Source organism: Aotus nancymaae, unplaced genomic scaffold (genome assembly GCF_030222135.1).
Source record: "Aotus nancymaae isolate 86718 unplaced genomic scaffold, 86718_ANA_hifiasm-v0.15.2.pri h1tg000020l, whole genome shotgun sequence".
In the NCBI taxonomy this organism is placed as follows: domain Eukaryota; kingdom Metazoa; phylum Chordata; class Mammalia; order Primates; family Aotidae; genus Aotus; species Aotus nancymaae.
This window is the reverse complement of record NW_026988432.1, coordinates 41,792,183-41,809,282: the sequence shown is the minus strand read 5'-3', so window position 1 is coordinate 41,809,282 and position 17,100 is coordinate 41,792,183. Positions and strand designations below refer to the sequence as shown.

The following is a 17,100-nucleotide window of genomic DNA, read 5'->3' as shown; positions in this document are numbered from 1 at the left end:
TCAACAATGGACTGATAGTCAAGAAATTCAATGGAAACTGGTGCTGTGGCATAGGCCTGTAATACTAGCTACTCAGAAGGCTAAGGTGGGAGGATTGTTTGAGCTCAGGAGTTTGAGATCAGCCTGGGCAACCGAAAGAGACTGCATCTCAAAAAAAAGAAGAAAAAGAAATTCAGTAAAACTTTCATGTGCCCTGCCATCATAGATATCTGGTATTGTTGAATATAGGAGTGGTTCCTCAAATGTCAACTCAAAGATATCTGACTTTTTCTGGTTCACACTCCTTAGTAAGGAAGTTTGTTCACTGAATATGGCTGTTGCCAGATAGGGATTATGTCTTCTTGGTCACTTCTGTAGAAATAACCAGGAGGAAAGAGGTAGAAATTTATTATAGACCTGATTTTGAAAATTTAAGATTCTATTCTGACCATTCTTGTGCATGATGTTTCTTTCTTTCCCCTAATGGCAGTCCCTGGCTAGCCTGGTTGGTAGGTAACCCCTCCCAGTTACCTAGCCAAAATGGAGCTTATAAGGTTCAAATTTAATTCTGGTCCAGCTATCTGGATTCTTTTGTTGGATAGCATGTCCTAAATCATAAAGATAATGATGACTCAGTTGAGTGCACTGCTTGTCAAGTACACTTACAGTGGCTCATATAGACCATAGCAAAATATATTTTCTTAAACTAATTTTCAGAGTGATTTATATTCTCACTTTGTAGTCTGTGTTTAATACTACAAATTATCGTATACAAATATAGATCTCTTTTTTTTCCATAATTCAACAATTTTATTTACATTGGTATGTGAAAGGAAAATAAATCTCTGGACCCCAAAATCACTAAGCTAGGAGGAAAAGTCAAGCTGTGAACTCCTTAGGACAAACCTGCCTCCCATCATACCTCTGCTCACTGAAAGAAATGCATATCTGACTGCTTCCTTTGGAAAGGCTAATCAGAATCTCAAAAGAATGCAACCCTTTATCTCATATCTGCCTATGATCTGGAAGCCCCCCTCCCTGCTTTGAGTTGTCCCTCCTTTTAGATAGAACCAGTGTATATTTGACATATATTGATTGATGTCTCAGGTCTTCCTAAAATGTATAAAACCAAACTGTGCCCTGACTACCTTGGGCACATGTCATCAGGACCTTCTGAGGCTATGTCATGGGTATGTCCTTAGCCTTGGCAAAATAAAATTTCTAAATTTACTGAGACCCATCTCAGATATTTGAGGTTCACAGGTATATTAATTTTTAAAAATAACTAATACATGGAAGTGATAAAAGAGTCAAGCATTGGCTGGGCGTGGTGGCTCATGCCTGTAATTCCAGCACCTTGGGAGGTCGAGGTGGGTAGATCACTTGAGGTCAGAGATCGAGACCAGCCTCGCCAACATGGTGAAACCCTGTCTCTACTAAAAATACAAAAATTAGCCAGGTATGGTGGTGCATGCCTGTAGTACCAGCTACCTGGGAGGCTGAGGCCGGAGAACCACTTGAACCTGGGAAATGGAGGTTGCAGTGAGTTGAGACCACACCACTGCACTCCCACCTGAGTGACAGAGACTCTGTCTAAAGAAAGAAAAGTCAAGCATTCTAAAAGTGTATGCAATAGAAAGTTTCTCTGAATTCCTCATACCCCTGACCATAAGACTCCCAGTTTTCTTCAGGTGTAATTGTGGTTATCATTTTCCTGAGTATTCTTTTTAAAGACATTCATATGGGCAGAACTAGGATGGCCCTCCATTTGGGTGAAAATATAAACCATAAATTTCATAGTAAGATGGAAGGTATGCAACATTATCCCATTTGGAAAGCTATAGATGTTTTCACATAGTAATTTCAAGTAGTTGTATGAAAACTCAGTATCGAACCGATTACTGTACTTAAGGACTAGGATCATTCTTGTTTGTGGCTTTGTTATGTAAGGTATTGAGAACATAGTACATGCTCCACTGGTGTGTTAACAGTCAATCTTGTACCATTTCCAAAAATTGATAGAGAAGATGCAAACAGAGTAATTGAAGGATTTTCTTTTTTTTTTTGTTTTTCTTTTTCTCTTTTTTGTTAATATACTTTTAGCCCAGATTGCTGGGTAGTGTTAGATAAAGCCCAACCAACTTATCTTTTTCAAGATTCACACTGCCTGCCTTATATATGTTAATAAAATGCTTATGTATTAGCTCTAATTTAGTCACAATTTACTAATCACTAATTAGGTTTCAGTATTCCCAGATCTCCTGTGACAAACATACAGAGCATATCTGGTATATCACTTGTATAAATGTTTAATGTGATCCATTACTTGCTGAATCTTTCTAGGTTTCCTCTCAGAGGGTAAATTTCATTTTTTGGAACACTCATACTGTGATAATATAGGTAAATACTGATCTGTGTCCCCTGAAACTTTCTTACAGTATAGAGAACACATTCCATTTGGATTTTGTTTATTGTTCCAGATGGTGAGACCAAGACCAAGATTGGAAAGCCAGCTTCAGAGGAGGAAATTACAGCAAAAATTGAACCATTGACAGAAGAGTCTAGCAGTCTCAGAGAGAATGTTCTCCAGGATTCTGAAGGCAGAGAATTCTGTGAATTTGGGTATAAATTAAATGAAAAATATCAGAACATCTTTAAAGAAAAACCACAAAACGTGACAAATGTGGGCAAAGCTTTGTTTTTAGTACAAGCCTTTTTAGGCATCAGAGAACCCACTGTGAGAAACCTTATGAATGTGATAAGTGTGGAAAAGCCTTTAGTGTGAGCTCAGCCCTGGTTCTGCATCAGAGAAGTCATACTGGGGAGAAACCCTATCCTTGTAATTTGTGTATTAAAAGTTTCCGTCGGAGCTCAGACCTTATTAAACACCAAAGAGTCCACACCAGTGAGAAACCTTATAAATGTGATGAGTGTAGGAAAGCCTTCAGTCAGAGTTCAGATCTCATACATCAGAGAATCCACACAGAAGAAAAACCCAATCAATGCAGTCATTGTAGTAAAAGTTTTAGCCAGTGCTCGGGTCTGGTGAAACATCAGAGAATCCATACTGGAGAGACGCCTTATGCTTGTAACCATGTAACAAATATTTTGGTCAGAGTTCTAATGTGATAAAACATCAAAGAATCCACACTGTGGAGAAACCATATAAATGTGATGTGTGTGGGAAAGCCTTCAGTCAGAGCTCAGATCTTATTCTGCATCAGAGAATCTACAACTGGGGAGAAACCATATCCATGTAATCAGTGTGGCAAAAGTTTCAGTCAGAATTCAGACTTTATTAAACATCGAAGGGTCCACACTGGAGAGAAACCCTATAAATGTCATGAATATGGGAAAGCTTTTAATCAGAGCTCAGTCCTTATTTTACATGAGAGAATTCATATTGGAGAGAAACCCTATCCCTGTGATCAATGTAGCAAAATCTTCAGAAGACTTTCAGATCTTATTAATCATCAACGAATTCACACTGGAGAGAGGCCTTACCCATGTAATCAGTGCAATGAAATGTTTTGTCGAAGATCAGATCTTGTTAAACATCACAGAATTCATACAGGTGAGAAACCCTATGAATGTGATGAATGTGGGAAAGCCTTTAGTCAGAGCTCCAACCTCATTCTTCATCAGAGAATCCACACTGGAGAGAAACCTTATCCCTGTAGTGATTGTACTAAAAGCTTTAGTCACGGCCCAGATCTTGTTAAGCATCAAAGAATACACACTGGAGAGAAACCATATGCATGTAATGAGTGTGATAAAAGATATAGTCAAAACTCAGACCTCACTAAACATCAGAGAGTACACTCTGGTGAAAAGCCTTATCATTGTAATAGTTGTGAGAAAGCCTTCAGTAAGAGTTTTGACCTTATTCTTCATCAGAGACTCCACACTGGAGAAAAACCATATCCGTGCACACAGTGCAGCAAAAGGTTCAGTCACAACTCATACCTCATTAAACATCAGAGAATCCACACTAGGGAAAAACCATATAAATGTAATGAGTGCAGGAGCCTTTCAGCCAGTGCTCAGCTCTTACCCTACACCAGAGAATCCACACTGGTGAGAAACCAAATCCATGTGATGAATGTAGCAAAAGCTTTAGTCGGCACTCTGATCTCATTAACCATTGAAAAATACACACTGGTGAAAAGCCGTGTAAGTGTGATGCATGTGGGAAAGCCTTTAGCACATGCACAGATCTAACTGAATACTAGAAAATCCATGGTAGGGAGAAACACTAGTATATTCAGTACAGAAGTTTTAGCCAACTCTTTGAACTTACTAATCATGAGGATGACCATTGTGGGGAATACCGTCAAAATGTGATGAATGTGAGAAAACCTTTAGTGTATTTGTCACCTCTATTCAGTACCAGAGATACCATACCAAGAAAAAATCTAATGAATGCTGTTGATTATTGATGAGTATGAAAAAGGTTTTAATCAGTGTTGAACCCTTACACTACATTAAAACCACACTGGAGCCAGACATGGTGGCTCACTACTGTAATCCCAGCACTTTGGGAGGAAGAGGTGGAAGCATCACTTGAGCCCAGGATTTTGAGGCTGCAGTGAGCTATGATCACACCATTGCACTCCAGCCTGAGCAACAGAGAAAGACTCTATTTTTTAAAAACACTAATACCACACTGGGGAGAAAACTTTAATTCAGTTTTTATAATGAAAGTTTAACTCAGAGCTCAGACATTACTAAAATTAAAAATTCTCCAGCTTGGCCAATATGTTGAAACCCTGTCTCTACCAAAAAATACAAAAATTAGCTGGGCATGGTAGCATGTGCCTGTAGTCCCAGCTATTCCAGGGGCTGAGGCATAAGAATCACTTGAACCTAGGAGGTGGAGGTTGCAATGAGCCAAGATCCACCACTGTACTCCAGCCTAGGCGACAGAGTGTGACTCTATCTCAAAAAAAAAAAGAAAAAGAAAAACTCTTGAGTCCTGTTAGTTGTGGAAAAACCTTCAATGTAAGTAAAATTTTTACTGAATGTCAGTATACAACAATAAAAACAAACTTTTATCTTTTCTATAATATTGTAAAAGCTCTAGTCTTATTCAGACATAGCCTACAGGAGGAGAGTTGTATTATTGTAAGATATCTGTAACAATATTAATGCAGAACTTATCAAATATTGTAAAAATCAGTGTGGGGAGGTAGTCAGAACTCAGAAGGAAAGCATTATTGTTACAATCTCAAACGTTTAGAGAGCCTAAATCAATTGCATATCAGAAATTATTTTAGATAATGTAGGGAAAACTTAAATCACCTCTATATCCGAACTGGCATTTATCATAATATGACACCCCTGACAGCTAGAGCCTTACTATATGCTAATGCTAGATATCTATTTTTAAATTCCCTGTGTGTAAACATGCTATACTATTCTGATATTAAACTTGCTAAATACATAATTGCAGTGCCCCTTGTTCTCAGAAGTTTTTTTTTTTTTTTGCTTTTAGTTTTGGGGGATCTAGTTTTCCAAGTGCACATTAGTTTGTTCGAGTTCTTGTAATGTGCACAGCAAATTTAGATTTATTTTGCTTTGAATAATGCAGCCCATAAGCTTTATTGGTTTGAAAGTTCTTCACTACCATTTAGTCACAGCTTCTAAACATATAAAACAGGATCTTTAAAAATTATTTCCATATGTCAAAGTGTAGAGATTTTTCTATCAGGATTTATCTTGTCATCTATAGATTGAACAAAAAGTGGTGGATGTGATATTGTGATTTATAATAAGAAACATATATTTGGTTTTCATCCCCTGGTACAGAGCTCCTAAAACACTTGAAATTTCCTGAGTAGTAAGAGTAATTAAGATGACAAGCCCCTTTAGCCACATCTGAGTTTATATTAATGAGATGACTTTTGGAAAGAGAAAACCACAGGATGGGGGTTAGTTACCAGGGGAACTAACCATGTAATTAGAGGTTTGGAACTTTCAGATCAACTCCACCCTACCTTGCCCTCTAGGTGGAGAGAGGCTGGAGACTGAATTCAGTCACCAATGGCCAGTGATTTAATCATTTATGCCTACATGATGTGGCCTTCATAAAAACCTAAAGGACAGGATTTAGAGAACTTCCAGGTTGAACCTGTGGAGGTACTAGGAGGGTGACATACGTAAGGAGGGCGTGGAAGGAAGCTCAATGTTCTTCCCACACACCTTGCCTTATGCATCTCTTTCTTCTGACTGATCCTTGGTTGTATTCTTTTACAAAGATCTAGTAAATAAACTTTTCCTACATTCTATAAGTCATTCTAGCTAATGTTGGGGACCAGCCCAGACACAACCTAGGAAGTAACGAGGGTCGGCAGAGACAAATTAAGAGACAAGAGTAAGAGTGCATAAAGTTGGGCTCCCAGGGGGCAGACGCAAGTAGGAGGATGCAAAGGCCCTGAGCACTAGTGACTCACACTACTGAGTATTTAACCAAAGAAGCATGTGCTCAGGGATGTGGGGGATGAAAAGGAAGCGAAGCATCAAACTGATGATCTATAGCTGTAGCGGTTTGGCATTTCCTTTGAAGGTATAAAGCATACTCTACTTTAGATACAATCAGTAAACAGATGGGGAAAAGGCTGCAGCTAGAGCCAGCAAGTCTGACCACATTCTGGTGCTTCAAATAGGTCTTCCTTGCTTTGAGAATGGAGAATGGTCTTCCATTAACTCCCATCCTGTGCCAGATAAGCAGGTCATGCGTCAGCCATTTTTTCCCAACAGCTAATGCTCACACTCAAAGGGGATTGTAGGAACCTTGGATTATATTATAGCCAGTTGGTCAGAAGTACCAGTGAAAACATGGACATGAGATTGGTGTCTGAAATGAAGATTAGTGTCCAAAACTGACACAATTGGTATCAGTTGTGGAACTGAGCCCTTAACCTGAAGCATCTATGCTGATCTGATTCCAGGTAGATAGTGTCAAAATTTAATTATGGGCACTTGGAGAATTGCTTGGTATGGGGGAACCTCATACACATGTGGTATCAGAAATGTTGTGAGTATAGAGAAGATAATAAGTTTTTCCTACACAGTAGTTACAGTACCTACATGATTAATTTGTATGGTATATTCTGTTTTAAAATAAAAAGACTTTGATATTTTTTCAAGTGGCAACATTAGATTTTTTTATTTCTGACATACATACTGAAAACAGGCAACATACATGCAAAGTTTTCCAGTGAAAAATAGAAATAGTTTGAAAAAATAATTCAAATTGTCTTTCTGATAAGTTCTGCTATTAAATAATACTACAATGTTGTTTACTTTGTCCCCCATAATTGTCCAATTAATATTTAATTTAATAGACATTGTTAAATTCTATTATTTTCTTAGGAGTGTGATGCTAAGGCAAGGCATTTTGGGAGGTTTTATAGTACATAAAAAGAATATACTATCTCTTCCAATAAAGTGTATATTCTATAGTGATAGAGACTAAAATGTATAGAAAACACATGGCTTGATGTAATCATAAAGGTAGGACATGCTTGTAAGAGCTCAGAGAAGTCGGGGTTCAATTCTGATTAGAAAAAAAAAAGAAAGCTTTGTGGAACTCCTGAAATTTGAGCTTTGAAGGATGAGAATAGAGGCATAAAGTCAGGGAGGGAATAATCAACAAAGGCACAGAAAGAAGTGCAAGAAATGTGGAGTATGGTGGTTATCATTTATTCAATAAATATTCAGTATCAGGCACTGTACTGGGTCGTGCTGAAGAAGGGTAGCGGAAGGGCCTCTGCCCTCAAGAAGCTCACAGAAATTATGATGCATTATGAAAATGTTTATTGAAACATACATTTCAAAGGGTAATAAGGTAGAAATGAAAATCAAGTGAGAAAAAGACTAAAATTGTGATGCTAAACCAGCATGCACTTTAATTTTCTAGGCTGTAGCTCATCTCTAAAACAAAAGTACTTGGTGTGGTTGGACTAGATTTCATGTTTCTGCATTTTATTCTCAAAGTAATGAAAAGTCATTAAGGTCTTTGAATGATCTTCCTGCTTTAAAAAGAGTCTCAGATTAAAAGGGGGAGAGAAACAGCAGAAAGGAAACCTATTTTTAAAGTCTAGAAGTAAAATCATGAGGTCCAGAAGTAGAAAAGCTAGAAGTTATTGACATGATGATAGGTTGAGAAGTAGGTAAGAGAAAGGTAAAATTTATTATCTGTTCTTTGGAGAATTTAAAAAGCAAGAAAAATAGGATGGTTTCTAAATCTCTTTTTGAAGTTTAGCTATCTCTCCTGAGAATACATTTTAAGAGCTTACTACACAGTTCTCTTTTCAATGTCCTACAGGTAAACTCAGATTCATGAACTTAACACACACATCCATGATTTCTTCCTCCTGAATTCCCTATCTTTATGAATTACACTACTAAACACCTTGTCATCCATGTAAAATAACTGATAATCAACCTACACTCCTGACCTTCAGTTTTCCAAATCTAGTTGCTTACTAGGTCTTAGAAATGAGTTGCAAATTGCAAAAATTGAACAACTGTATATATATATATATATTCTTATATATTGTGGAAGGGAAATGCAGAGAATTGGGCGTGACACTTTATGCCAGTTGATTCCTCCAGGCATTTGCTGATTCTTGAACTGACAGGGCAAAGGGCCAAGAAATCTATTCAAAGAATGCTGGAAGGTTAAATGAAACTCAGCCAACTCATACTAGGGAGGAAAAATTAGAGTATAAATTGTGCCAAGTAGGTGGTGTCCTTGTAAACACTCCACATTCTCAATGTAAACATTATATGGCTACACCCCAAGAGAGGATAAAACCTGTGTGACGAAGTCTTAAAAAGACTGAATGCAATGTCAAGTAAGGTCAGCCTTTTAGTGAAGTAAGTTATCTTCCCCTAATCTGCCTACCAGCTAGAAAAGAGGAAAGGGTGAATTCTCTCTGGAGGATGGCTATCCAGATTCTGCAATTTTTCATGCACAGTGTGATCAATCAAAAATTACCAAAGCCATTAGAGTCAGAGACATCAATATGAACTCATATATACATTTTATGTACACACACAGATGTATATGCAGAAACAATTATAGAACATAGATCTATATGTATGTTAGTATATATACATACACTACCTAGCTCTTGGAGAGGATCTAGAAGCAATGACACCCTAGTATCAATGAGCATAACCAGACCTTGGTTTCTAAATATTCTCCAAATAAAAGGAACCAGGGCTCCATTGAGAAATGGCTGGTTCTAGGGCTAGGGCAGGGAAAATGCAAGATGAGCCTAGAGCATCTGGTAGTAAAGAAAGTAGGTAAGAGCTCAAAAAACAAAAGGATAGGGGCATGTCAAAGGAACGTAGGAGCTAAACTGAAGGAGTTCTCAAGGCCAAATAAGTATACATGCGTCCATACTGATAAATAGTTATGAGAGAAGAGACAACTCTTCCTTATGGAAAAATTCCAAATTGTATATTTAGATCTCTCCTTCTCCAGAGGAAGCTGGACCTGTTGACTTACTTCCAAAAAAAAGAAAGTATGTAAAAGGAAAAACTAACTACAGTGAAGAAATCTGACAAAAACTACCTTAAGGCAGGGCTTATCAACATTAGCACTGTTTATATTTTGGGTCAGATAATTCTTTGCTGTGGGGAGCGCTGTCCTGTGGATTTATTCGATATCTGATACTATCTCTGGCATCTATGCATTAGATACCAGTAGCAACCCTCCTCCAGTTAGGACACTCAGCCAAAAACATCTACAGCCACTGCCGAACATCCCCTAATGGGCTTCTCACCTGCCTAAGATGCACTACCTAGAGGATAATAGCACCAGTGAGTGATGTTATGTGAATATTATGTACCACTTGGTATGATGTTACAAGAAAGTCACTTCAAACTGTAGTCTTCTTTTTAAAAACCTATAATCCCCAAATTAACTAAAATCAGATATAAAAGAGGGCATGTTACTTCTGTAATTTCAAAAATAAAAAGGATTAGAAGAAACTGCTAAGAATAATTGTACACCACAAACTGGAATAACCTATAAATAGACAAAATCCTAGAAACACATAGCCTTCCAATGAATTGTGAAAAAGTAGAAAATCTGAATAGAACTATGACTAGTAAGATTAAATCAGTAATCAAATGCCTATGACCCAAAAATAGCCCATGACCAGGTGGCTTCACTGGTGAATTCTATAAAATAAAGAAGTAACACCAACTTTATTAAACTCCTACAAAATATTACAAAGGAGGAACAATTCCAAATTCATTTTATGAAGCCAGCATTAAACTGATACCACACCAGACAAAGACACCACTACAAGAAAACTACAGATCAATATCCCCCATCAACAAAATGCTAGAAAACACAATCCAATAACATTTTAAAATAATTATACAGCATGTTCAAGTAAGAGTTATTTTTGAAATTCAGAATGGTTCAACATACAAAAATCAATCAAGGTAATACATCACAGTAACAGAATAAAGGGAAAAAGTATGATTAACTCAACTGATGCAGAAAAAGCTGACAAAATTCAACACCTTTATGATACAGTCAACAAACAAGGAATAGAAGAAGACTACCTCATATAGTAAAGGCCATATTAAAAAAAAAAACCCTACAGTAAACATCATAATGGTGAAAGACTGAAAGCTTTTTCTCTAAGAGAAACCATATGAGAATGCCTGCTTTCACCACTTCAACATAATACTTAAAGTCCTAGGCAGATCAATTTAGCAAATAAAAGAAATAAAAGGCATCCAAATTGGAAAGGAGGATGTAAAATTATCTCTATTTGCAGGTGACATAATCTTACATGCAGAAAACCCTTAAGATTACGCACACACACACACGAACTAATAAGTGAATTCAGCAGGATACAAAATCAACACCTAAAAATCAGTTACATTTCTATATACTGACAATGAACAATCTAAAAAGGAAATGAAGCCAACAATTTCATTTACAATACCATCAAAAAGACTAAAATACTTAGCAATAAACTTAACCAAGTAAATTAATGACTTGTTCCCTGAAAACTACAAAAGATTGCTGAAAAACATTAAAGAAGGCACATATAGATGGGAAGACATCCTATGTTCAAAGTACCCAAAGAAATCTACAGCTTCTATGCAGTCCCTATCAAAATTCCAATGACAATTTTTGCTTAAATAGAAAAACTAAAATTCATGTGGAACTTAAAGGGATCTCGAATAGCCAAAACAATCTTGAGAAGCAATAAAGTTGGAGGTCTCACACTGCTGATTTCAAAACATACTATAGCCAGGCATGGTGATGCATACATATAGTCCAAGGTACTCAGGAGGCTGAGGTAGGATGATCCCTTGAGGCTGGGAGTTTGAGAATAGCCTGGTCAACAGAGTGAGACCCCAGTCTTTGGGAAAAAAAAAATACAAAGCCACAGTAATCAAAATAGTGTGATACTGGCATAAAGACAGACACTTGAGGAAGACAAGAAACTTTTAATCTGAGGAATGTTAACCTTGTTTAAATTATCAGGCTCAAATAGGCATTGAAATGTGAAAGTAGTCACCTTTTACTCTACCCTTGACCTAACTCATTATTTAAAAGTTGCCTGCTATCGGGACTCTAGACTGTCAGCACCAAGTAGCCATAAATTAAGCTAACAATGCTGTATGCTGGACACCATAGCTCATACCCTGTAGTTCAACAATGTATAGCCAATTTCTGTAAACCAATGAGAATTCCTGAAACACAACTTTTGTTAAGTTGCTTTCTCTTTTGATTCATCCTTTTTTTTTTTTTCTTTTAAAGACTTGAGTCTCTCCTTTGCTCTCTGAAGCACTTCCCAGTGGTTCCCAAATTCCAGTCCTCAACCTTGGCCCAAATAAACTCTCTACATTATTAATTTTGCCCACTTTCTTCCTTCAGGTCAATACACATAGACCAATGAAATAGAATAGAGAGCCTAGAAATAAACCCTCCCATACATGATGAAATTATTTTTGGCAAGGGTGTTAAAACCATCCAATGAGGAAAGGACCATCTTCTCAACAAATAGAATTGGGAAGACTGCATAGTCACATGTAAAAGAATGAAGTTGGACCCTTACGATATGCTATATACAAAAATTAACAACAACAAAAAATGGATCAAAGACCTAAACATGAGAGCTACAAATATAAAGCTCTTACAAGAAAATGGGGAAACCTTCATGACATTGGATTTGGCAGTAATTCATTGGGTATGACAGTAAAAGTACAGGCAACAACAAAACCCAATTTAAAAAATGGGCAAATGGCTTGAATTGCAAAGAAGGTATATAAATGGTCAATAATCACATGACAAGATGCTCAACATCCTTAATCATTAGGAAAGTGCATCTTCCATAATTTTTTTTTTTTTGATACAGAATATCACTCTGCTACCCAGGCTGGAGTGCAATGGTGCAATCTCGGCTCACTGCAACCTCTGCCTCATGGGTTCAAGCGATTCTCATGCCTCAGCCTCCCAAATAGCTGGGATTGCAGATCTGCACCACCATGCCTAGCTCATTTTTGTATTTTTTAGTAAAGAAAAGGTTTGCTATGTTGGCTGGTCTAGTCTTGAAATCCTGGCCTCATGTGATCCACCTGCCTTGGGCCCCCAAAGTACTAGAATTACCAGTGTGAGCCATTGTGCTTGGCCGTTTTAGTCTTATTATACTTGGTGTGATTATTTACATAAAGTACAGCAAGAATAATTATTTGCCATATAGAATCCTTTCTTTAAAAAAATTGGTTTGGCTGGAACTTTATTCCATAGGAATCTCTGGTTAGGCTTTTTAAAGCCTTGAGCCCCATCTTGGATGTATTTGAACCTACAAATACTTGTATGAATTGGGTGAACTCCTTTTCTTTCAAGGTCTTATAATAATTTGGTGTCTCCTGGACCTGTTGGAAAGTGACATTCTTTTCCACAGGTCAGAAGCCCTGCACAGGGACTACACAGACAAAATATGAGACCAGTTTCTCCAAGGAGCTTTTATTAGTTCTCTAAGTAAACCCCAATTTTTAAAAGCAATCTGAAAGCATGCTATTCCAGTCAAAGCCTTAATAAAACAAAATAAAAAGTGTCTCTAATTGTGCCTGTTACAAAAGAAGACAGATTCTTATTGCACTTAGGCAAACAACTGTATTGCCACAAATTAAGAATACTCACAAATAGTTTTCAAATTCTAGAGAAATCAGCTAGAGAGAAAGAAATATGTTCCAAATTTTGCTTACAGAAGTATACTCAATTATTAAAAGCTGTAAATAGCTCAAAAGAGAAAAGTTTTCTTGATTCTGAAAAACAACAAAAAGGATCAGCAATATTTTAAATGAAAAGGTCAAAGAAAGATTATTTCAGTGTTTTTGTTGTTTTGAAACAGGACCTGGCTGTGTCACTCAGACCAGAGTGCAGTGGTGTGATCACAGCTCACTGTAGCCTCAACCTCTTGGGCTCAAACAATACTCCTCCTTTAGCCTCTCAAGTAGCTGGGACCACAGGCATACACCACTATGCCCAGATTTTTGATTGATTGATTGTAGAGACAGGGTCTCCCTATATTGCTCAGGCTGGTCTTGAACTACTGGTCTCAAACTCCAGTGATCCTCTGGCCTCAGCCTCCCAAAGTGCTGGGATTACAGGCATGAGCCACTGTGCCCAGCCTATTTTGATCTTCTACTAGGTAAATCCAGACATTTAACTCTTGTTCTGCCCAATATTGGGCCAACAGTCCTCATGAACACATCAGCTCTCTATGCAGTCCTGGAAGTTCTTTGTTTTTGTTTTTTTTCTATTTCAATGGCACAATCTCTAAAGTTATGAGAAACCTTCATTCAAGAGCACCCAGGAGAATTTTAAAGCTGATTATAAACCACCTCTTGAAAAGGATCAAGACAATTATCTGTGGATGACAAAAGTATTAGGACAGCCACAGTTAAAGACACAATTAACAAGGAAATCTGGCCATCTCTGTGGCACACAAAAATTTCACATCGCCGTAATTATTACTGATAATGAGTATTGAGACATATCAGAATTATAGGACTCACCACAATTTTGGAACACATATTATTAACATATTTATATGAATATGACCCAAAGAAAGTTAAATACCATTTTATATTTGACAGTGTTTTCTATATGATCTTAATATACCAACTAAGCTCAATATGTCTTTTTTTGGACTTCAGAGGACCTAATACTTAATTAGGAACAAAAAAAACAGACTTAATTTAGAAATTGATCTTGGAAAGTGTCTTCCAGGCTTCAACCTTCCCCAGTCAAGCTGACGATGGAAAACCCATACTATACAAGGAGAATCTAAGTCCCTATAAGTCATTAAATCAGTCAGCAAGAGATTTTACAACCTCCAGCATTAGGCAAGGACAACAGTCCAGAGGAAGCAGCTCTAGGAGACAAGACCTCCAGCCCCTTCTCCTTAAGAATAAGGAGGGTAAAATCTCTCAGGGGGAATGAAACAGAGTAGGGGTGGGATTCAGCCAACCCCCACCAATGTATTTTTTCACGTATACCTGCTGACCAGACCTTACAAGTATTGTGAAGAAACTAAGATAGGCAGCATTCCACCATAAATCTTACTCAAGGTATCATATCTGCTGATTGTGGGACCTTGAAAAAACAAAATAAGCAGCATCCCAACATAAATCTCACTCAAAGGAGTTAACCTTATCACCCACATGTGCACAAAACCAGAAGAATAACCAATCTTTGACCCATGCTTCATTATAATACTAAAATTCCTGTCCAAGGAGGGGCTTATCTGCCCTTTTATGATCATATGTGTTACCAAGATTTCTTACTGTATCTGCACACACTGCCTTCTACCCTGCACATATAGTGACACTCACCTACCTCATGGATTCTGCATGCCACTCTCCTTAAGACACCACAATGCACTCCCCTAGGGGAGTCAGCCCAAGAACATTTTCCTGTTCTGTCACTCTTATGCCCAACCTTTCTGGGGATAAGTCTTAATAAACCTTATCTAAGAAAAGTTTGCCTAGCCTCATCTTCATTTCTATTACTAATTTTTATTGAGAGCCAAGAACCCCATGTTTGTAACAATAATTTCACTCCAAAATACATAAAGTTTAAATTGACAAAACTAAAAGAAGAAATAATTCTATAATCCTAGCGGGAGACTTTCACAATTCTCACATTTGTCTATTTTATATATTTATTATCATGACCTCTACACACTGAAACAGCTCTCACATTTGTAAAAGATAGAACAAACAGAAAAAAAATTCTAAGGAATTACAGTTTAAGTGGACAATTTGGTTAACAAAATGGCATCATTGATGTATAGATAATAGTGCAACCAACAATTGCAGAAAACTTTTTCTTTTTAGGTGCACAGAGAAAATTTACCAAAACTTAGCATGTACTGGTTCATAAAGCAAGCTACAATAAATCTCATCAGATGGAAATCATTTAGAGTAGTGCTGTCCAGTAGGCTTTTTTTTTCTTGGTCCTATTTATATTGTTGAATACAGTAGTCACTGTAGTCAACACAGTAATCACTAGCCAGATGTGGTTATTGAACACTAATATATGACTAGTGTGGCTTATGAACTAAATTTCATTTCTAATTAGTTCAAATAGCCACATGTGGTTAGTGGCTATCCTATTAGACAGCACAGACTCAGCATATATTTAGGCAATCACACAAACTCTCACACATATGCAATGTAAATAATCCACAGGTCAAAGAAGTAAGCACGATAGAAATTAGACTATATTTTATCAGAATGATAGTAAAAATTGTGGTATACAACTAAAGTCCTGATTAAAGATAAATGTATAGTATTTAGCGTATGTATTAGGGAAAAAAGGAAGATTTCCTCTCTCAAGACCAGAAGAAGCCTGGTTTTCCCTAGAATTCTCCTCACCAGGGCAAGTACACCTCAGGACATCCTCCAGGCCTTTGTCAGGTAGTTACTGCTGAGCCTTTCAGTATCATTAAAAGGAATCTCTCTCCAACAGTTAGCATTCACTTCTCTGGCAAATTGAATCTAACTATCTACAATATGATAAAATATATATTTATCACTTACATTGCACTCCTTTACACAAGGTACTTGTTATTTGTAAAGATGGTTTTCATTTAATTTCATTTGGTCTGCTTACCCAATAATATAACTAATTACACAGGATCAGTCAAAATTCCAGACTGCCAGTTAGTCTAGGTGGCCCCACAGGAAGCTCCAAAGTCATGAGAACTTTCCTTCCCAGTAAGCCATGCTATAGGGAAATAAGTGGCTATATAAACCAGGGGTTAACAAACTATTTAGGAAGGCCAGATAGCCAATTGTTTTGTAAATAAAAAGTTTTAATGGAACATAGTCATGCCCGTTTGTTTATATATCATCTAAGGCTGATTTCTGCTACAATGGCAGAGTTAAATACTTGGAACAGAAACTATATGGCCCTCAAAGTTGAAAATATTTACTATCGAGAGAGATCCAAGATGGCTGATCACTAGCAGCTCGGGCACCTAGCTCCCAGTGAAAGCGCAGAGAACGAGAGGACACCACATTTTCAGACGAATATTTGTTGCTCACGGACCAAGAGATTCCCAGCAGAAGAGCCCCACGGGTCGCCAGGGCAACTCTTGTGGCCGGTGCGGCAGTTTAACTGGTGCCTTAGAGCGGCAGTTCTTGGTGCAGAGTCTGGAGATTCCCGGGCAGAAAAGCACCATCAATCTTAACACCGCTGTTTTGGCCGGCGCAGTGGATTGCTCAGATTTCGGCGCTGGGAATTAAAAAGTTGGACGGCCGCTTGGAGACCTAGTTAGAAAGTCGGTAATTACAAAGACGACAGAGGGATAAATATATAATGAAGGGAAGAAAGCAGCCTAAAAAGGCAGAGAATACTCAAAATCAGAGTGCCTCTGCCTCTACAGGGGATCGCAATTCCTCATCAGTAACGGAACAAGGCTTAATGGAGAACGAGTGTGTTCCAATAACAGAAGCAGGTTTCAAAATGTGGGTGATAAGAAACTTCCGTGAATTAAAAGAACTTGTTCTAACCCAATGCAAAGAAACTAAGAACCTTGAAAAAAGGTTTGATGAAATGCTAAC

General features: G+C 37.5%; 1 protein-coding gene across 1 annotated transcript in view; it reads left to right on the top strand.

Annotated features, from left to right (window-relative positions):
- Positions 1 to 16,782, top strand: part of LOC105713492 (zinc finger protein 271-like) — a 36,170-nt gene extending 19,388 nt beyond the window's left edge. Inside the window, 7 exon segments of the mRNA XM_064378941.1 lie at positions 2,460 to 2,651; positions 2,654 to 3,070; positions 3,073 to 3,212; positions 3,214 to 4,000; positions 4,003 to 4,152; positions 12,872 to 12,929; positions 16,590 to 16,782. Of these exon segments, the coding sequence (XP_064235011.1) occupies positions 2,460 to 2,651; positions 2,654 to 3,070; positions 3,073 to 3,212; positions 3,214 to 4,000; positions 4,003 to 4,152; positions 12,872 to 12,929; positions 16,590 to 16,782 (1,937 nt within the window).
- Positions 16,783 to 17,100: the final 318 nt, after the last annotated feature.